The sequence below is a fragment of the Schistocerca nitens genome, chromosome 5, assembly GCF_023898315.1.
Source record: "Schistocerca nitens isolate TAMUIC-IGC-003100 chromosome 5, iqSchNite1.1, whole genome shotgun sequence".
Lineage (NCBI taxonomy): Eukaryota > Metazoa > Arthropoda > Insecta > Orthoptera > Acrididae > Schistocerca > Schistocerca nitens.
The window spans coordinates 75,048,192-75,071,593 of NC_064618.1; the positions used below are offsets into that span (position 1 = coordinate 75,048,192).

At 42.2% G+C, this 23,402-nt stretch overlaps 1 protein-coding gene across 2 annotated transcripts in view; it reads right to left on the minus strand.

Moving 5' to 3' along the window:
- LOC126259499 (ADP-ribosylation factor GTPase-activating protein 1) overlaps nucleotides 1–23,402 on the minus strand; it is a 96,718-nt gene that overhangs the window by 62,967 nt on the left and 10,349 nt on the right. For both annotated transcript variants that reach the window (XM_049956349.1, XM_049956348.1), the window contains exons 3-5: nucleotides 15,302–15,415; nucleotides 4,478–4,677; nucleotides 271–385 (exon numbers count right to left, since the gene is read on the minus strand). In XM_049956349.1, coding sequence (XP_049812306.1) covers nucleotides 271–385; nucleotides 4,478–4,677; nucleotides 15,302–15,415 — 429 coding nt within the window. The remainder of the gene's footprint in view (nucleotides 1–270; nucleotides 386–4,477; nucleotides 4,678–15,301; nucleotides 15,416–23,402) is intronic.

Sequence of the window (23,402 nt, forward strand, 5' to 3'; positions counted from 1 at the left end):
AACTTTTAACACAGAACGCAAAAATTCTAATAGCCTGAATAAAACAGAAGATGTGTCAGCTGCAATGTTTCCACACTATTTTCTAACTATAATTTAGAATTGTGCCAAGCAGAGGTTTCAGATGGAAATTCTCCACAGTCTTCTAATAATTCTTTTATTTACTTTAATACTGGGTGTTATACTAATAACCAACCACTTCTGGAAAATTGGTCAAAGCATTTAAAGATGAAAACCATAAGGACAAACAAGTAAAAATAAAAATCAACTTACACTTGCAAGAGAGGAAACTGCAGTATCAAAGAATTCTTGAGAGCTACTACGAGGAGGTGTCTCCATAGTGTATCCAAATCCCGAGTACCGCCCACCTTGGTTTGGAGGTACACCACTGAAAATTAAAGTTAACATATATAATTATGAACGCTACATAATTTATACGACGCTCGAAAGGCCTGGGTGATATGCACATAATGGAAAGAGTACAGGTAACCACTCAAATGTGTAGTTGAGATGTTTAGCAGTTGACAGGCATGTAAACCACCTCCCTCACCCCTGTTCCCACCCCCACAAACACAAACACAAACACCAGCCTTCTTACTTGCACACCACTCTTAATACTACACACCTTTTTACTGTCTGCTGCTACAGTTCAGAATCAAGAGCTGTACGTAAGTCTGTTACATGATGATTAGTTTGGCTTTAGGAAAGGCACCAGATAGACAGTTCTGACATTGCAACTGATAATGGAAGCAAGACTGAAGAAAAATTGAGACTCATTCATACGGTTTGTAGACCTGGAAAAAGCATTTGACAATGTACAACAGTACAAACTATTTGAAATTTGGATAAAAGGAAGAGTAAGCTACAGGGAAAGGTGGGTAACACACAATTTGTTTAAGAACCAAAAGGGAACAATTAGACTGGAAGACCAAGAACGAAGTGTTGAATCTATACATCAAAAATGCAATGAGGGAAATAACAAAGGGTTCAAGAGTGGGATTAAAATTCAGGGTGAAAGAATATCAATAAAAAGATTTGTTGATGGCATTACTACCCTCGGTGAAAGAGAAAGTGAAGAAAAATTACAGGGCCTGTTGAATGGAATGAACAATCTAATGAGTGCAGAATATAAATTGAGAGTAAATCGAAGGAAGACCCAAGTAATGAGAAGCAGCAGAAATGAGAACAGTGAGGAACTTAACATTACAACTGGGGATTACAAAGTAGACTATGTTAAGGAATTCTGCTATCTAGGTAGCAGAATAACCTAAGACAGATAGAGCACAGGGAACATCAAAAGCGGACTAGCACTGGCAAAAAGGGCAATCCTGAGCAAGAGAAGTCTGCTAACATCAAACACAGGTCTTAATCTCAGGAAGAAACTTCCAAGAATGTACGTTTGAAGCACAGCGTCATATGATAGCGAGATGTGGACTGTGAGGAAAACCAGAACAGAAGAGTGTCTAAGCATTTGAGATGAGGTGCTAAATAAAAATGTTGGAAATTAAGTGGACTGATAATGTAAGGAATGAGGAGGTTCTCCGCAGAATCGGGGAGGCAAAGAACATATGGAAAACACTGACAAGAAGAAGGGACAGGATGATGAGACATTTGTTAAGGAATCAGCGGAATAATTTCCATGGTGCTACAAGGAGCTGTAGAGGAAGACAGAAACAGGAACATATCCAGCAAATAATTGAGGACACTGCTACTCTGACATGAACAGGTTGGCACAGGAGGGGAATTCATGGTAGGCCGCATCAAACCAGTCGGAAGACTGATGACTCAAGATGAAGAAGAGAAACAAGAAAGTAAGTGTTAGCAACTACACACACTAAATGAACTACATGGTAAACCAAATTCTAGCTGTTACAGGCCACAACACAATAATAACCAGATATAAATAACCGAGTAGGTAGTGTGTGCTGTGATCATTCATTCTCCCCAAGAGTTTTTTCGGAGTCATGTTAGCCCCTTGCATGACTGATTTATAGGAAATTCCTCATTTTGATAGCTATGAAGATTCCGAAGCTTTTCTTTAAATTTTCAAAGTATGTCAAAATACATTATGGAACACTTCTATTAATTGATATACATTGCTTTTAAAAAATAAAAAGCGTATTTTCAATTATTTGTTACTACTGTACCTGCCAATGCTTCAAATTGTTAAAATGGGCACAGGAATTTGATATAAATCCTAACCCCCCCCCCCTCTCTCTCTCTCTCTCTCTCTCTCTCTCTCTCTCTCTCTCTCTCTCTCTCTCTCTTTCTCACCCCCTCCTCCTCTCATGACCACTTCACCCCCTCTTTGTCCACCTCCTCTTCCTCCTCCTCCCCTCTTTCCATCACCTCATTCTCTCTCTCTCTCTCTCTCTCTCTCTCTCTCTCTCTCTCTCTCTCTCTCCCTCCACCTCCTCCCACCTCTCTCTGTCCATCTTCTCCTTCCCCCCTCTCTAAATCTGTTTCCTCCCCTTTTCTGCCCATCTCCTCTTCCCTCACTCTCTGATCTTGAGTCAGTTTACTGTTACTGCCAATGAATCCTGGATAGGGAATTGTAGTCACTTAAAATGAATGAATAAATTGGCTCAGATCATTGGTATATGGGGTATGAGAGACCTCTCCTGCTGCTGGATCTTTGAGGAGAGCAGCTTCATAGACAGTATTTTGCTAAGTTTTACTATGCAAACGTGTAGGATTACAAATTTTTGGAAGATACATGTTATGTGCACTGTTCTAATAAGTCCATAAGCCATAAATACAACTTTCCTGTTTTTATATATGTATTTTCTATGGGAGAAACAATTTGTCTAATGGTTTAAATGTCCCGCTTTTGCAGTTGCAAATTTTCACAGTGCAGCATTTTCTTTCTCACAGTCTGTTTTACCCAAGAATCTGTACATTGTTGTTAAAAGATATTTAGCCTTTGTCCATCTGAGTATTTACTGGAATAACATGCCTAAATTTCAAGGAAATAAGTCAAGAACTTTTCAGGACATTTTCTTACAATATTTTCTGTTTCCATCCGTCTGGACATTTATTAGAGAATTGTATAAATATTGGCAAAATCAACCAAAACCTTTAGATTTTTACGAACATCATTAAACCATGCCTTGTCTTTATATAATAGTCTGGAAGATATTAATTATTTAGCATTCCTTTTTTATTTTTTTACAGCATGGTATTTCCTTAAAGTGGTACAGGCAATGGAACATGACAATTTCACAGCAACAATTAGTTTCTTTTTTATACACACATTTCCATCAGTTCTTCTTGCACACACTCGGTGCTGTTTGGCAGGACTGTATTTTCTCCATCATCAGCAGAATAATTGCTGAAAAATGCTGCTCTCCTGAAGATGACAATGTTGTGGCATATGGCAGGGACGACTTGAGGAAGGAGAAAATAAAATGCTTTTCACTTTGTTTCATCACATACAAATCCAAAATGTCACTTCAAACAGACTAAATGATGTTTTTCAACCTTTCTTCTATTTCATCATACTGGATACACAGACTTCTCTCAATCTGCTTAATTTCATTTCCCATTATACAAAAATAATCAACAACTACCGAAGAATTCTTAATATTTTACCTCTCATATTTAATGTTTTCCATATTGACATAGTCAGCTAACAAATGTGCCCCATCCTTCTTGTCCTCCCCTTTTATTCCAAACACATTTCACTTTCGAAACACAACCATTTCTCTTCTGTTGCATACATTATTTCTCTTTTAGAAACGTCATTGAGTTAAGACAAATAAGTAAAAACTGCCAACTGTCTAGTAATATCCTTTGTTCAACAGTAGTTTTACGGGTGTAATTACTACCTGTGAAAATGCTGGTGAGTTCTCTTATTTATACTTTTTTGTACATATTATTATGACCACATAAAAACTTCTGGATTTACAGAACATAAACATCATTACACTGTACAGGCAATGAACATTTTAAAAATTTGACATTTTTAGCAACATTGTTTCCCATGGCAGCATGCAGGTTTTTTAAGCACATTTGGTACAAACTACTGAGACATGGGGTAAGGACAACAGAAATTGGTGCAAAGAACATGTACGCTTAATGTATGGAACTAGAATAAAGGACAAGTGAATTAATTTAGAAAAGCTATAAGATATGAATGTATATTCATAAACTACAGATAATACTCTGTATACAAATTTGTAAAACTTAGTAGAGAAAATAAAGAAAATAGAGTTTGTAAGACTTTAGAGTTATAATATCCACGAAGTACAGTAATAATGATGACAGAATTCTAAAAATTTCACCATCAACAGCTTCTTATGTTGAAGCTTGGGAGAAGATGATAAAAATAGATCTATGTTTGTTTGCATGTACGCATGCATATGTATTAAATGCAGAAACTGGAAATTATGAATGCAATATGAACAAAATATTTTGGCAGATTCAAAGCAGTTTTTGAAACTAGGTGCACATATAATAAACAGTTGTAAAATTTACTCACTCTGGCCTTTGCGCATTTTCATTCTGAATACGAGAAAAAAATGCTTCCTTTTGGTCATACACTGATGCAGCTGTCATGTTTTGGTAACTGCCACCACAGTCTCCAGACTCATACGGATTACTATATTTTGTTGGTGATGCTTGCTTCTGAGCAGAAGATGTATTTGGGTCCCATGACTTTCCTTGTGCAAGAGTTGCAATCTGCCAAAACATTGAAACAAAATGTTTTATCACAAAAGGCCATGGACAATAAGTCTTGGTAGCTCACAACAAGTAAAGCATGTAGGGAAAAGAAGTAATTAATATTTAATTTTCCCCTTTTCATGTGCAAAAAACACAGACCACTTATTGTCAACTGTAGACATAAAGAGTAAGAATTCGTGCCACACAATCATGTATATATCTTCCACAAAAAGATTAGATGGGAATGTCAGATACAAAGTTGGAAAAAAAAAATCGTGCAGCCTGCATTAGGGATATACTCAGTTACTTACCCAACACTCTTTTGGGAAAGTGTTAAGTGTTTCCAAGGCTGATCCAAGCAATGTGCTCTCTTCTGAAGAGAGAGTGAAAGGGGACGAGATTCACAACTAAAGGTCAATATCCTTATGATAAATTTTCAGTGTCTACGAGAATTCCATGTACAATAAAACTACTGCTTATTTCAGTAATTGTACTTAATTGACCTGTTGTTCATTTATTTATTAAGTAGTAGCTCATAAGTTGTTGACCCAATTAACTCCTTTTTGCTTGAATTACTGGTGGGTTGCCATTTCCCCAATATCGCGGTGAGCAGGTATCTTTTGTTGCAAAGGCTTTGGATGCAGACCATGGGGCATTGCTATACAAATTACTGTGCTATAGAATCAATGCAAATTAATAAATTGGTTCCACTTCTCACTTACATGGTATGATATACAACAGAATTTGAGAAGGTCACATAACTAGAATTGTATTGTTATCCAACCCAATGGTTTTTCAGTATTCCAAGATTTTTGCTATCTTGATTGTTCACCTTTGGCGTGCTAGTGTAGAAAGTGTCTCAAATTCAGCTAAGCAAAAAATCCGTGTATTTTTCATGTTTACTTACATATATAAGCCAATTTCAGATTTTCATTTGTGAGTGATTACGTGTGCCAGATAGGTCCTGTACGAAATTCAACTGACTAATTTTTAACTATTTGCATCATTTCTACATTATCTGTCGCTTATTGTGTCAATTCTTGCATACACTATGATCTATATTACGTATTTATGAATGTTTGGGAGAACTGCTCAAAATTTATATTATATCTTCAGTGTTAATAGCATTTAAGGTCCTTAGACAATTTGGAAGCAGTATCCTTGATCAGTCTTTTCCTCCCTAATTAAGTGTATCTTTACATGATTAAAAAGTATATTTCTGAGACTTTGCAGAGGCTTGTAAGCATTAAACGTAACACACCTTGTAGTAAGCTGTGAACTACAGTTGTGTATTCTGCAAACTTTGGAAGCAATCTCTTTTCAAAAAATTGTTGTGCTTATCACAGTGTGGCTATGAATGTGATTAATGCAATGATTTTGCTATTTTCTGCTCACTGACCTGTTTCTTCCAAGTCATTGTTTGAAATTTTATGATCATAATATGGACTTAGCTCTTATGAAATGAACTGTGTTGCAGTGTAACATTGTGTTTTGCATATATTATTACTGCCATATATAATCCAACTGTAGTGATATTTTTAACATTTGTCATACATGACCACTGTTTTTGAAATTGTTACACATGTCTATCAGTGAGCATTACCTCAACGAAAGGTCAAGGCACTTATATTCAATAAATACATCAATTTTATCTGAGGTTTTCTCCTATTATTCACACAAATATCTTTCTTGGGTCTTGTAGCTTCAAATCTTAAAAGGAATTTGCAGTCATTTTAAAGCATGAGAAGTTCTAAAATTAAAACAGAAACACTGCACAAATAAAAATACAGTCTCATTGTGGATGTGCCCTTGGGAATGGGATGTGTTAGTTGCTGTTCATAAGCAGCTGGAAAAATCTAACTGTAGCTCCTGGAAGCAGCTTTGAATGGTTGTATTTGGCGGGTACTGTGGATATCGTCTCCTCACCAGGAAGTACAGTACCTATCAGCCCATGACTGTGAGTGGCATGTTGAGGGGCACTGTACAAAGAAACAGGCACCATGGACAACTAAGGGTATCACATCCATCAACCTAAACAACATGTCTGAGGTGCTGTCTTAAATTGAAACTGAGCCAGTGAGACACTTCACCGGTTGAGACGCTTATTATGTCCCATGTCATTGGGGAAAAAGTGCAAAAAGATGGTGACAGTTATCTTCAGTTGAAAGACTGAAATGATGTAGCTCTCCACCCTAATCTACACTATGCAAGTCTCTTAAGCTCTACAATCTGTTGCATCAATTTTGAACCTAGGTACTGTATTCATCAGGATACATCCTATCCACCAATCCCTTCTTATAGTAGAGTTTGTCACAAATTTCTTTTTTCCCCAATTAGAGTCAGTACCTCTTCATCACTTAATCTATCCATCTAGTCTTCATCATTCTCTTGTAGTACCAGATTTCAAAAGCTTCTATTTTGCTTATCGTCCGTGTTTCACTTTTGTACAAGGCTACCATCGACACAAATATGTTCAGGAAAGCCTTCCTATCATCTAAATTTATATCCAATGTTAAAAAATTTCTATTCTTCAGAACTGGTTTTCTTATTATTACCAGTCTGGATTTTTTATACTCCCTACTACAGCCACTGTTGCTTATTTTGCATCCCAAGTAACAAGCTACTGCTATTACTGTGTCACTTCCTAATCTAATTACAACAGTGTTCTTCTACATGTACATGATTACTCTGCATTTAAGTGCCTGGCACATGATTCATCAAAACACCTTCAAGCTATTTCTCTACCTTTCAACTCTCAAACAGCACACGAGAAAAACAAACTCTTACATCTTTCTGTGCGAGCTCCGATTTTCCTTATTTTATTATGATGATCATTCCCCCATACGTACGTGAGCATCAATGAAATATTTCCACTCACTGAGGAGAAAGTTGGTGATAGAAATTCGATGAGAAGATCCTGCCTCAATGAAAAACACCTTTGTTATAATGATGCCAACCCAATTCATGTATTATACCCATGGCACTCTCTCCCCTACTTTGCAATAATACAAAATGAGCTGCCCTTCTTTGGACTTTGATAGCATACATCAATCCTAACTGATGTGCATCCGACACTGCACAGCAATACTCCAGAAGAGGGCAGACAAGCATAGTGTAAGCAGTCTCAATAGTAGATCGTTAGAATTTTCCAAGTGTTCCCCAATAAATCACCGTCTTTAGTTTGCTATCCCACAACATTTTCCATGTGATCATTCCAATTCAACTACAATCTGTCACCCTTGTTTTACATTTGTTTATGTTCATTGTATAACCTGTTTTCAAGAAACTATTCATTCTGTTCAACTGTTATTTCGAGTCCTATGTCCTCTATGATAGAATTACAGTGTCATAAGCAAATCTCAATGTTTTGATTTCTTCTTCCTTAACTGAAATTCCCATCCCAAATTTCATTTTAGTTTCCTTCACAGCCTTCTTGGTGTACACACTGAATAACATTGGACACAGTGTGTACTGTCTCTCTCACTCCCATCTCAATTACTGCTTTCCATTCATGTCTTTCGACTCTCATAACTGCAGTTTAGTATCTGACCAAGTTGCAGATAACCTTTCTTTTCTGTATTTTATCCCCACCACCTTCAGAATTTCAGTTAACATTGTCAAAAGCCTTCCATAAATCTACAAATGTCATAAATGTAAGTTTGCCTGTCTTCAATCTAAGATAGGTTGAAGAGTCAGTATGGCGTCACATGTTCTGACATTACTTCAGAACCCAACCAGATCTTCCACGAGGTCAGCCTCTACCAGTTTTTCCATTATTCTCTACACAATTCCTGTCCATTATCTTGCAACCACTCTTGACACTGTGGATCTCACAATATTCAATTCACTAATGATTTACGAAATGGAATGTGACATTGTCTAGCTCCAACTACCATTCCGCATTCGAAGTCTTAATTCCCATATGCAGCCATAATCACACCAGTCACTATTACACATGAATCATCCAAGTGCAAATGACAGCTCCGCCAATGCACTGCCCTTTTATACTTTGTGTATGTGATACTATTGGCATCTGATCTGTATATATGCAATCGCTATTCCACAGTTTTTGTCACCTCAGTGTATGAACAAGCTTTGGAGGCCAAAAGTTTAATATTAACCAAACACATAATTACATTCAGTGCTGTGGACTGCATCGTTTGCTGCCTTAGGAAAAATTAAACAGATAACTACTCAAACCTCATTTGTATTTTCATTCAGTGTTCAGTAAAGTGGAACTTTTGGAGAAAATGGGTGAAATTTCATTATTTTTACTGTAGAAACTACAAATTTGTGGAAATTATGGCCACATCAATTAAAAAAGTAAAGCAGATATGGAAAGTATGGAGTGGAAGAATAATACAGGCTTTGATCAAAGTACTGCAACTTCATTTTTGGGGTGGAAATTCAGTTCCTGTAAATTTGCTTAAGGGGATAACAATTGTAAGTCAGTCACAAGTCGAAGTTTGTTATCAAACTGCAGAAACAAAAAATGAAGTAGCTTATCAAGTAGAAGAAACATAACAAAATTTCGCAGGTAAATAGCAAACTAAAAAGTGAACTGGGTTGTCAGGCAATCAAATGCAGAAATTTCAAGGTCAAATAATGAATGAATAGTGAACTTCACAATAGTCACGTTCGACTTCCAAAAAACCATGAATTAAAACTTCCTGTCAAGCCAGGACAGGTATAGTTAAGTACTGGTTTATAAGTTGAGAAAATACTGTAGTTAACTTTGAAAGCCTTGATGTAACCGATGCAGTTAAGATCAATGACTAGTATATCAAACCACCCTTGGCTAGGACATAATTGCTTCTGATTACCTTTGATTTTAGGTATCCTTATCCTGGTGTTTTTTCACAAAAATGTTCCATATTATCAATTCTGTGCTCACTTTAGCAATTTCATGCATATGTTCGATCAGATGCTGGAAGGTTCCTTGGGGAATGGCAGCCCACTCTTCACGGAGTACTGCACTGACAAGAGGTATCGATGTCTGTCAGTACGGCCTGGCACGAAGTCGGCATTCCAACACCTTTCAAAGGTGTTTTATAGGACTCAGGTCAGGACTCAGTGCAGGCCAGTCCATTACAGGGATGTTATTGTCACGTAACTACTCCACCACAGGTTGTGCATTATGGACAGGTGCACAATCGTGTTGAAAGATGCAATCGCCACCCTTCAATTGCTCTTCAACAGTGGGAAGCAAGAAGGTGCTTAAAATATCAATATAGGCCTGTACTGTGGTAGTGGCATGAAGAACAACAAGGGGTGCAAGCTTACTCCATGAAAAACACGACCACACCGTAACACCACCGTTTCTGAATTTTACTGTTGGCACTACACATGCTGGCAGATGACGTTCACCGGGCATTCGCCATACCCACACCCTGCCAGCAGATCACCACACTGTGTACCGGTATTCGTCACTCCACACAACGTTTTTCCACTGCTCAATTGTCCAGTATTTATGCTCCTTACACCAAGCGAGGCGTCGTTTGGCATTTACCGGCATCACATGTGGCTTATGAGCAGCCGCTCGACCATGAAACCCAAGTTTTTTCACCTCCCACCTAACTGTCATAGTACTTGCATTGGATCCTGATGCAGTTTGGAATTCCTGTGTGATGGTCTTGATAGATGTCTGCCTATTACACATTACAACCCTCTTCAACTATCAGCGGTCTCTGTCAGTCAACAGACGAGGTCTGCGCGTGCGCTTTTGTGCTGTATGTGTCTCTTCATGTTTCCACTTCACTATCACATCAGAAACAGTGGACCTAGGGATGTTTAAGAGTGTGGAAATCTTGCATACAGTCGTATGACACAAGTGACATACAATCACCTGACCATGTTTGAAGTCCATGAGTTCCGCGGAGCACCCCATCCTGCTCTCTCACGATGTCTAATGACTACTAAGGTCACTGACAGAGTACCTGGCAGTAGGTGGCAGCACCATGCACCTAAGATGAAAAGCATTCATTTTTTGGGAGTGTCTGCGTACTTTTGATCACATAGTGTATGTGAGATTATGATGCAATTAATTTATCTAATGGTATGCAGAAGTCGATGTTATGAGTGAAGTAGGTCACAATGATAATGAGACAAAACTTTCTTGTTTTTAAAGACTGATACTGTCACAGGAAAGGGAAATGTAATATTTAAGTTGTCAAAAACAGATAAATTTTCAGACTATTCAAAATCTATTGTACAAGGCAACTTGAAAAAGTAAGTTACACATTATTATGGTAACTTACTGAATACTGCACTGCACTTCAAAAGTGACACTATTCAACATACGTCACCAGGTCTATGTAAACAATGGTCAGAACTGCTACATCACAGCCATTCACCTCTCACATAGCAACTAGTCAGACATCAGCATCAAAGCGGATGGCAACAAAGCAAAGCCACAGGATGCACTCCAGCAGACAACAGCCATAAGGTTTCGTGTGCCTGCCAGGCAAGCAGGTGGCAGCATGATCACTACAAGATGTCCCTGGTCCCACAGACTACTTGCCCCCGTTGGGTCACATGGTTCCAAACAGACCCAGCTATGTCCTGGTACCTTCACAGTATTTCGGCTGGCACCCGGGCTGTGACAGGCGGTCCATTCCTAATGAGTTCTGGACCAGATGATGTGGTCGTGGTGGTAGTGTGGGGTGGTGGTTGGGACAGAGGTGGTGTGGTGGGGACAGAGGTGGTGTGGTGGGGACAGAGGTGGTGGTGGGGGGACAGAGGTGGTGGTGGGGGGACAGAGGTGGTGGTGGGGGGACAGAGGTGGTGGTGGGGGACAGAGGTGGTGATGGGGGGGAGAGGGGAGAATTGGGGGGAAGAGGTGGTGGTGGGGGGAGAGGGGAGGTGGGGGGGAGTAAATAGGGGGGTGGCGGCGGGGGTGAAGATGTGGTGGGGGGAAGATGTGGGGGGCGATGTGGTGGGGGGAAGATGTGGTGGTGGGGGGAAGATGTGGTGGTGGGGGGAAGATGTGGTGGTGGGGGGAAGATGTGGTGGTGGGGGGAAGATGTGGTGGTGGGGGGAAGATGTGGTGGTGGGGGGAAGATGTGGTGGTGGTGGTGGGGAAGATGTGGTGGTGGTGGTGGGGAAGATGTGGTGGTGGTGGTGGGGAAGATGTGGTGGTGGTGGGGGGAAGATGTGGTGGTGGGGGGGGGGGAAGATGTGGTGGTGGGGGGGGGGAAGATGTGGTGGTGGTGGGGGGGAAGATGTGGTGGTGGTGGGGGGGGAAGATGTGGTGGTGGGGGGAAGATGTGGTGGTGGGGGGAAGATGTGGTGGTGGTGGGGGGGAAGATGTGGTGGTGGTGGTGGGGGGAAGATGTGGTGGTGGGGGGGGGAGGGAAGATGTGGTGGTGGTGGGGGGGGGAGGGAAGATGTGGTGGTGGTGGTGGGGGGAAGATGTGGTGGTGGTGGTGGGGGGGGGGGAGATGTGGTGGTGGTGGGGGGGAGATGTGGTGGTGGTGGTGGTGGTGGGGGGGGGGGAATGTGGTGGGGGGGGGGAATGTGGGGGGCGAAAAGTGGTGGGGGGCGAAAAGTGGTGGGGGGCGAAAAGTGGTGGGGGGCGAAAAGTGGTGGGGGGCGAAAAGTGGTGGGGGGAAAATGTGGTGGGGGGAAAATGTGGTGGGGGGGGGAAATGTGGTGGGGGGGAAATGTGGTGGGGGGGAAATGTGGTGGGGGGGGAAATGTGGTGGGGGGGAAATGTGGTGGGGGGGGAAATGTGGTGGGGGGGAAATGTGGTGGGGGGGCGAAATGTGGTGGGGGGCGAAATGTGGTGGGGGGCGAAATGTGGTGGGGGGGCGAAATGTGGTGGGGGGCGAAATGTGGTGGGGGGCGAAATGTGGTGGGGGGCGAAATGTGGTGGGGGGCGAAATGTGGTGGGGGGCGAAATGTGGTGGGGGGCGAAATGTGGTGGGGGGCGAAATGTGGTGGGGGGCGAAATGTGGTGGGGGGCGAAATGTGGTGGGGGGCGAAATGTGGTGGGGGGCGAAATGTGGTGGGGGGCGAAATGTGGTGGGGGGGCGAAATGTGGTGGGGGGGCGAAATGTGGTGGGGGGGGCGAAATGTGGTGGGGGGGGCGAAATGTGGTGGGGGGGCGAAATGTGGTGGGGGGGCGAAATGTGGTGGGGGGGCGAAATGTGGTGGGGGGCGAAATGTGGTGGGGGGGCGAAATGTGGTGGGGGGGCGAAATGTGGTGGGGGGGCGAAATGTGGTGGGGGGCGAAATGTGGTGGGGGGCGAAATGTGGTGGGGGGCGAAATGTGGTGGGGGGCGAAATGTGGTGGGGGGCGAAATGTGGTGGGGCGGGGGAAATGTGGTGGGGCGGGGGAAATGTGGTGGGGCGGGGGAAATGTGGTGGGGCGGGGGAAATGTGGTGGGGCGGGGGAAATGTGGTGGGGCGGGGGAAATGTGGTGGGGCGGGGGTAATGTGGTGGGGCGGGGGAAATGTGGTGGGGCGGGGGAAATGTGGTGGGGCGGGGGAAATGTGGTGGGGCGGGGGAAATGTGGTGGGGCGGGGGAAATGTGGTGGGGCAGGGGAAATGTGGTGGGGCGGGGGAAATGTGGTGGGGCGGGGGAAATGTGGTGGGGCGGGGGAAATGTGGTGGGGCGGGGGAAATGTGGTGGGGCGGGGGAAATGTGGTGGGGCGGGGGAAATGTGGTGGGGCGGGGGAAATGTGGTGGGGCGGGGGAAATGTGGTGGGGCGGGGGAAATGTGGTGGGGGGGCATGTGGTGGGGGGGCATGTGGTGGGGGGGCATGTGGTGGGGGGGAATGTGGTGGGGGGGAATGTGGTGGGGGGGGGAATGTGGTGGGGGGGATATGTGGTGGTGGTGGGGGGGGGGGAAATTTGGTGGGGGGAAATGTGGTGGGGGGGAAAATGTGGTGGGGGGGAAAATGTGGTGGGGGGGAAAATGTGGTGGGGGGGAAAATGTGGTGGGGGGGGAAATGTGGTGGGGGGGAAATGTGGTGGGGGGGAAATGTGGTGGGGGGGAAATGTGGTGGGGGGGAAATGTGGTGGGGGGGAAATGTGGTGGGGGGAAAATGTGGTGGGGGGAAAATGTGGTGGGGGGGAAATGTGGTGGGGGGGGAAATGTGGTGGGGGGAAAATGTGGTGGGGGAAAAATGTGGTGGGGGGGAAAATGTGGTGGGGGGAAAAATGTGGTGGGGGGGGGAATGTGGTGGGGGGAAAAATGTGGTGGGTGGGAAAATGTGGTGGGGGGAAAAATGTGGTGGGGGGAAAAATGTGGTGGGGGAAAATGTGGTGGGGGGAAAAATGTGGTGGGGGGAAAAATGTGGTGGGGGGAAAAATGTGGTGGGGGGGGGGAATGTGGTGGGGGGAAAATGTGGTGGGGGGAAAAATGTGGTGGGGGAAATGTGGTGGGGGGAAAATGTGGTGGGGGGAAAAAGAGGCGGGGTGGGGTGGGGCGGAAGAAGAGGCGGGGTGGGGTGGGGTGGGGTGGAAGAAGAGGCGGGGTGGGGTGGGGCGGAAGAAGGGGCGGGGTGGGGTGGGGCGGAAGAAGGGGCGGGGTGGGGTGGTGCGGAAGAAGGGGCGGGGTGGGGTGGGGCGGAAGAAGGGGCGGGGTGGGGTGGGGCGGAAGAAGAGGCGGGGTGGGGTGGGGCGGAAGAAGGGGCGGGGTGGGGTGGGGTGGGGCGGAAGAAGGGGCGGGGTGGGGTGGGGTGGGGCGGAAGAAGGGGCGGGGTGGGGTGGGGCGGAAGATGGGGCGGGGTGGGGTGGGGCGGAAGAAGGGGCGGGGTGGGGTGGTGCGGAAGAAGGGGCGGGGTGGTGTGGGGCGGAAGAAGGGGCGGGGTGGGGTGGAAGAAGGGGTGGGGTGGAAGAAGGGGCGGGGTGGAAGAAGGGTCGGGGTGGGGTGGAAGAAGGGGCGGGGTGGGGTGGAAGAAGGGGCGGGGTGGGGTGGAAGAAGGGGCGGGGTGGGGTGGAAGAAGGGGCGGGGTGGGGTGGAAGAAGGGGCGGGGTGGGGTGGAAGAAGGGGCGGGGTGGGGTGGAAGAAGGGGCGGGGTGGGGTGGAAGAAGGGGCGGGGTGGGGTGGAAGAAGGGGCGGGGTGGGGTGGAAGAAGGGGCGGGGTGGGGTGGAAGAAGGGGCGGGGTGGGGTGGAAGAAGGGGCGGGGTGGGGTGGAAGAAGGGGCGGGGTGGGGTGGAAGAAGGGGCGGGGTGGGGTGGAAGAAGGGGCGGGGTGGGTTGGAAGAAGAGGTGGGGTGGGGCGGAAGAAGAGGTGGGGTGGGGCGGAAGAAGTGGCGGGATGGCGGTGGGAAGGAAGTGACAGAAAGAATTCTAGGGATGATTGTGGAATCAACCCTGAACCTTTGGATTTGTTGTCTTACAACCAATCAACCACAAATATGCTCATTTTTGTAGCAGTAACTGTGCTATAGAGGAAATACAGCTCCATGTTTGTTGTTGAGTACACATTGCATTGTAACACACTGCATTATGTTTAAATAGCTTCCACTTACTACCATTTTCTTACCGTTCGTACACATACTTTCATGTAAATCACAATCTGCATCATCATTTCGGATCAAGAAATTACAGTTAATGGAATGATTGACAAACATGGAAGACTAAGATGCACTCAGCTTAGAAACTCTGCACAAGAATGTGGCGCATGACTTACTTTGTCTCTGTAAAGAGCAGCTGCCTTCGTATTGTACCGTCTTTGGATTGACATGCTGTCATCCCAGTCTGGTTGTGATTCAAAAAATTCTCTTGCTCTTCGATTGCCGCCAACCTAAACAAATATGATACATGAGAATCTTTTACCGAAAACATAAGGTAAATGCAGCTTATCTTTCTGAGCAACATTAAATTTCATTATTGAGAACATACACAGTAGCTGAACTGTCAGAATATGTAACTGCCATTTGAAAAAAATCTGAGTTTGATTCCCAGTACTGTCAGAGAATTTTTTTTAGGTTTGGCATGAAAACTGGACCTGGGTGCACTTGACCTTGTAGAACTTCCTCCCAATTCTTTCCTCTCCAAAGCACATCATCCTTCACCTCGTGTCTCCACATTTTTCATTGTCTTCCAGTTGGTCTTCTCCCCAACCTCTTAACAAGACCAAACCATTTCAATCTATTTCTCTCAAGAGTTTCTTTTAGTGGATTGATCAGCATCACGTTTTGTATTGTTTCATTTTTACTCTGTCCTCAACCAGGTTCCCTTGTAGAAATCACACTTTTATCACTTAAATTCTGTTCAGAGCTTTCTTTCCCAGGTCCAACATTCTGAGCCACAGGTCAAAATTATTAGATAATACTATTTGTATGCCATGATATATCCTTTGGCAGGTATTTTCCAGTTACTAATTATTTCAAATACACAATTTTGAGCAGTTTTCTATCCTCTTCGAAATTTCTTCCTTGATCTTTTCTTTCCTCATCAACTTACTTCTTTGATACCTGAAAGCATCTACTCCACGCATTACAACATACAGTCTCAATTTTTTTCATTTTCCCCTGCCAATTTTCATTACTACACTTTTTGTTAAACTTGTTCTCATGCCTGCTTTTCCAGTTATCCTCTATCAGGTATTGAGTTATTCCAATTTTTGTTCATTGTCTTCCCACGTCATCAAATCATCTGCACATGCTATGATTTTTGTATCTAATCCTTGCTGAACTTTCCTTATGATGTTGCCCTACCAATACTGAAGAACACAGCTGAGAGCACACTTCCTTGTCTGCCTGTTCTAAACCATTCCAACTTTTTGTCATTTATTATGACCCAATTCAGGAATTTGTTTTATATGTTTCCAATTCTGAGTTGCATACCTTTTGACAGCTCCAATCTATTAGAAACTTGCCATCTCTCTTCCCATCTAACAGTGTCTTAAGCCTTTTTTGAATCTGCGAATGAAAGTACAATGTCTTTCGCAAATTCCCATTTCTTTTCTACAGTCTATCTAGCTGTAAATATGGGACCTATAGTTGATCTTCCACATCAAAGACCTTGTTGTTAGCTCCTAATTGTGGTTCTATCTTGTTCTTGATTTTCTGTAAAATTATCTTTTCATAAGTCTTCATTCTTGGTACAGTCAGTCAGAAACCCTTGTACTCAGAAATGGGTATAGACATATCAAGTTTAAGTTTATGCCACATATTAAGGTCTACTGACCCTTAGTGATGTAAATATTGAAGTTTCTAAGTCAAAGCAAACAAAAGACAGGGACATTTACATCACTTATTTTGATACTCGCAAACTCAAGTTCATCAAACCTGTAGGATACTTCCTGTTGACCAAGAATCATGAAAGACAAGGTTTCACAATACAGATAGAAGGGAAAAAAATAGTGTTAACTTGTATTTATATCCCACAAAAATTATTTCTTTTGTCATTTGTTATCTGACTTCAAACATAAAATTAAACTCTTTGAATTCACAGGAGCAATACCTTGCCTGTTTCAATATCAATAACAAGCAAAAATTGGCTAGATTCTTGACTCCCACATTGGATGAACCATAAATAAATATAGTCAAGTTTATACAGAACCTTGAGAGTGGGAGTTCTACTTGCCCATTATTCTATAAAGCTATTCTTTGCCATTTTTCATTTCTAAAACCACTTTCTCTTCATCTGTCAAGCAAATACTGATATACAGTGTTCCTATGCCACACCTTTTAATCACACTTAAGCATAAATGTCACTATACAGATGCATTCTGCATGGCTAAAGAATTCTGGTAAGCCTTTGATGGTCATGGGTCATTCAAGTGGCCTAAGAGTCCCCACTCGACCATCTCCAATTCTGATAAAATTTTTACAGGATGTACATATAGACCTTACATTAAGCACTGCCAAACTACAGCTTCATAAGTAGTATGGTGGGGCCACTAGCCACCTTTTTGTAAAGGCTTGTTTTTTGACATTGTGACTAAAATGAATAAATGATTAACTCTGTTGTACCATTGTTCAGTATCTAAGAGACCTGTTGTGCTGAAACTTTGTGATCCTGATCAACTTTTTGGGCACAATCGCTTAGTTTTAGTACTTATGGTCAAATTATCATAAATTCATCATAGTATGCTATCAAAGTGGCTCATAAATATTGTTGTACCAAATTTTGACTATACTTTATTCTCTTGTATCTACTGAAAAATAACTTTCTGAAGCTGATACTTTAGTTATCTGCAACCTGTCAGCATGTCATAAAGCCTGCAAGTGGCATCCAGATTGCTCAAATAATAACTGTGTTATCTGTGCTCACCTCGTCTGATCAGAAAAATTTGTTTTTTATTTTGGAGACAGACCAGTTTAGTGTCAACAACAATGGAGTTTGGTAACATGCTTCAACAATCAGTCTGAACAACACTGTTGTGTTGTGAAGAGTGTTCAGATGTTGTGTGCCTTTTTAAATTATGTAACGTGCATTGTCATTACTGCATAAACCTCTTTTTTTCGGCAAGTAAAAATGATTTCAAGGTACGGGGTAACTCTTTAGAAATGTTTATCAGGTTTAATTTTTTCCTGTTTATTCTCAAGGAGGTTCCCATTATCTATGATTGTTTAACATTTTTCAGTTGGAAATATACTCCACTTCTACTTTATCTAATATTGAAACAAACTGCAATTGGAATCATAAATTTAATGGTAGTTTAATGGATATCAGCGAGGTTTCAGTACCATATGTCATTGGCCTTGCAGATAATTCTGCATGTCATCTGAAAACATAACACATCAACAAGGCTTCATTCCAATCAAAGAATGTTATGTAGAGCAACAGGAATTAATAAACCAAAGTAGTGAGATATGTCTTACTGAAAATGCACAAGTATGCTTTCATCACAAAGCAATACTTGTGGACAAATATGACTTTCTACAGAGATCTTGTTGTAATCCTTTTGGTGCAAAGAACCATTCTGTTAAAAAGGGTTTACGGATTTTCAATGTGGGAACAGCAAAACAATTGCAAGCCTTGACTAAGAGCAATGTCAAACCTGGTCAGAAGATCTGTCCAACTTGCAGAAAACAATTTTTAGCAAAGAAAGCAGAAAAATCAGTCAACTTCAAACCAGTCAGAAGATGAATCATATCCAGAAGTATCAATCGATTGAAGTCTACCTGCTTTTGGGGTCTCCCCTCTAAAATTTCAGATAGTATCAAAAAGGGATGTGATAGGTTATGCAAAATGAAAAATAAGCGAAGCTCAAGAGGCAATTGCGAATAACATTGCTGCTGCTGGACGATTCGCCCCAAAAGCTCTTCAAACACCTAGTACAAGCAAGGCATGTCCTGATTGTGAAGATTATAAGCAGCTGATTAAATAATTGAAAGAGAAGTTGCAATTGTCAAGACAGCCTCAAAAATTGCAAATACTTACATTAGTACCACAAAGCTGGACTATAAAATAGACAATGCAAGAATTTGGTGTTTCAGAGAGGATCGTAAAAGCAGCTAGGAAGTTACAGGCAGAAAATGGTCTATTAGCTCTGCCAAAGAACAAGTGTGGCAAGAAGATTCCAGATGCCATAAAAGAAAGAGTGGTAATATTTTTTCAGAATGAAGAATTTAACTGAATTTGTCCAGGTAAAAAAGACTGTATCAATGAGAATAGAAGGAAAGAAAGCTTTGATGCAAAAATACCTTCTACTGAATAATTTGAAAGAAATGCTTGCTGCATATCAACTTCAGCATGGGCCTTAAATTGGATTTTCCAAATTTTGTGAACTGAGGCCAAAATAGTGAATCACTGTGGGTGCTGCAGGAATGCACTCAGTCTGTGTTTGCACTTTACACCAAAATATGAAACTGATGCTTGCAAGCACTCCAGTTAAAGAAGATTGTAAGAGTCTGATTGCTGAAACAGTGTGTGATTTGGAATCCAAAGATTGCATGCTTCACCGCTGTGAAATCTGTCCAGGAAAAGAACTACTGGAACAGTTTTTAAAAAGTAGTTTTGAAGACAGTGATCCAGATGATACCATTGAGACCAAACAGTGGGTGCACACTGATAGAGATACATTAGAAAGCAAGCAGATGACCACTGAGGATTTTATTGAAGATCTGATTTCAAAAATTGACAAACTTTCCACTCATCATGATTATGTTGCAAAGCACCAGAGCAAGCACCTAAAATGCATAAAAGAAAGTTGTAAGCCAACTGAACTCATCATATTAATGGACTTTGCTGAAAATTATTCCTTCATTGTTCAGGATGCAGCTCAAGGTTTTCACTGGAATAACAGCCAAGCAACCTTACACCCATTTGTTGAGTAGCTCAGAAACAACAGCCTGAAACTTGCTGCAATCACTGTACATGCTTTTATAGTGAAATTAATAGAAGATCTAAAGTGTCTCCTTGGAAAAATCACACACATTTACTACTTCAGTGATGGGTCAGCAGCGCAGTACAAACCTTCAAAAATTTTCTGAATCTCTGCCACCATCAAAATGACTTTGGAATCTCACCTGAATGGAACTTTATTGCTACAAGCCATGGAAAATCTCCATGTGGTGGAATTGGAGGAACTGCAAAGTGCTTGGCAGCAAAAGCAAGTCTTCAAAGACCAACTGAGGACCAGATTTTGACGCCAACTGATTTGTTTAAATACTGTACAAAGAATATCAGATGAATCCAATTCATTTTCGTTTCAAAAGAAGAAATTGAAACATTAAAAACTGAGCAGGAAGCAAGGTTAAAAAATGGATGCACAGTATCAGGAACAAGAGAGTATCACCATTTTGTGGCATTAAATGAAAAGCAAGTTTGTATTATAAGAGTATCCAATCGTACAATTTTTTTTGTGGCAAATGTTGACCAAAGTCAAGCAACAGTTTCATTCGAAATATTACAGCCTTACAAACTGGGCCAATACATTGCCTGTATATATGTTGGAAAATGGTAGATTGGTAACGTGTCTGAAGTTTCAGAAGAAGAAAATGATGTTTTAGTCAGTTTCGTGCACCCCAATGGACCTGCACATTCATTCTATTGGCCAGTTCGGCAGGATGCTTGTTGGATTCCAAACCAACACATTATTTCTGTCATTCCAGCTCCATCAGCAACAAGAATGGGCCGACAACATAGCTTGTTAGAATCAACTGTAATTGCTATTTGTAACAAATTTCAGCAAATGAATGAACAAGAACTGAAATATTTGGCTTGGGAACCATAAAAGAGTACAAATGGTACATGTATTTTTTAATATAATATAAATGTCAGTTTATTTGGTATGACAAGATTTATGGGCCAGTTTGACAGCACACTATGATGAATTTACCATAGTTTGACCTTTTGTACTGCAACAAGCTATTGTACCCAAAAAGTTGAATAGGATCACAAAGTTTCAGCACGACAGGTCTCTTAGATACTGAACAATGGTAAAACAAAGTTGATCATTTATTCATTTCAGTCGCAATGTCAAAAAACAAGCCTTTACGAAAAGGTGGCTAGTGGCCCCACCATACTACTTATGAAGCTGTAATATGGCAGTGCTTCATGTAAGGTCTATATGTACATCCTGTAAAAATTTCATCAAAATTGGATAGGGTCGAGTGGGGAGCTTGTCTAAATTTAGGCCACTTGACATGGAATGACCCTCATGTAAAATTAATGTGTTAATTAAAAACCCACCCAAACACCCATTAAGAAAAATATGGACTTGATATATAGGGTGATTTAGCTAAGATATACACATCAAATATTTCTGGAACCATTTGAGACATAATTTCTTTTCAAACATGAATTGAAACAAACTTTGATCCTACTTTCCAAGCCTCTGAATAAGAATTACAAGACCTTTTTGCAACCGGGGATGGTCCACAAGTTGTGAAAGTTATCAGCTAGAAGATAGCATCTCGAGACAGATGCATTTTTCTTGAAGTTTGTTTCTGCATGCACATTACAGAAAGCAATCGTGAGAATGTCCTCAGAAGCAATAGGCAATTATGGAGTGACAATTAATAAAATGTTCTGGGCTGTTATGCTGGGGTCAAATGGATTTCACCTTAAAACCCAATGTATCATCCCCATCTGTGGAGGACACAACAGGGATCGCAGCTTTTTTGAAGGTCCGATTCAGACTCTGGCTCACTACTGACTACAGCAAAACTCTGTTTCCGTGTAACGGCGTGATAAGTTTTGAATTGTCAACTGCCATTGTCTGCTGTTGCTATCACACCATGGTGGAAGACTGGTGCACATCACCTTCAGTACCAGAATACAGATATCATTCAATTTCACACCCTCCTCCTCCTCATTGAAATTCCTGGGGGTGATCGAAACAAATTCCTGCTATCTTCACCAGACACCATTGGCCAGTTTTAGGTGATCATCTATCTGGGTGGGTTTGTAGATTACCACAATGTTCTGGTCCCCCCCCCCCCCACACACACACACACACACATCAAGAGTGATGACACACACACACACACACACACACACACACACACACACACACACACACACACACCAAGAGTGATGCATCATAAAAAAATTCATGGATAGAGAAAGGAAAATATGGAAACCAGAGCTGCTTGAAGCAGAATTAATACATCTTACCACTGCAATCCTCAAGAACAGTTATTCATTCGCTAAGGCGAAAAGAGCAACAAGACTATTGCATAGAAATCATACCAGTGCTCAAGCACTGGTGAAATCTAAAGTTTTCCTGCCTTTCATTATGGACATTACTGACTGCATAGGAAAAATCTTGAAAAAGCGGAACATCACGGTAATCTACAAACCTGCCCAGAAATTACACGGTCACCTAAAATCAGGAAAGATGCTCACCAACTGCTGGAAAAAAGGTATTTATATGGTTCTGTGTACTTGAGGGGAGGTGTATATGGGTACTACAATAAAAATGGTCAAAAAACAACTTTAAGAGCACAAAGGCAATTGCAGAAGAGGGGATATTGACATATCAGCTCTTGCTGAACATGCTTTGCAGCCAGGAGACAACCACATTCATTTTGATAGGACTCCAGCACTGGCAGCCACGAGCAGATACCATGAAAGGTTACACAAAGAAGCCACAGAGATTGTAAAACACGCCAGGAGTTTCAATAGGAAGGAGGAGGGTTGGAAACTGAATGACATCTGGATTCCGGTGCTAAAGATGATGTGTACCAGTCTTCCACCATGAGGTGATAGCAACAGTGGACGATGGTAGTCAACAATAGCCAATTGCAGTCACACGTTGAAAACTTGACATCACGGCATTGCGCGGAAGCATGCAGAAGCAGAATTTTGCTGTAGTCAGTACCAAGCCAGGGTGTGAATTAGACATTCAAAGAAGCTATGATCCCCCTTGAAAATGTCCTCCACAGATGGGACGAAATGTTGGGTTTTAAGTATCCATTTGACCATGGCATAATAATCTGGAACATTTTATTAATCCTGAAATTTCTGGCCATGAAAGTTTAAGTTTTACAATTACAGAGTGAGCAGAAGTATGATTAAAAATCTTACAGATATTATAATTTCAGTTTTTACAGACGTCTTCAATATGTTTCTCATTAATAGTATACGTCTTACTGGGCAGCAACAATGCTTAATTCAACAAGTACTCATGAATGACAGCCCAAAACCACTAGAAGACTACAAATCAATCACTATATTACCCGCACCACCTAAAGCCTTGGGACTACATTCTTTAAAACATCATAGCACCATAACTGCATTAAAAAAGGAGGTGAACGATATCAAATATGCCACAGACAGGTATGACGCAACCATTTTAACACTGCTTGATTGTATCAAGGCATTTGATTTTA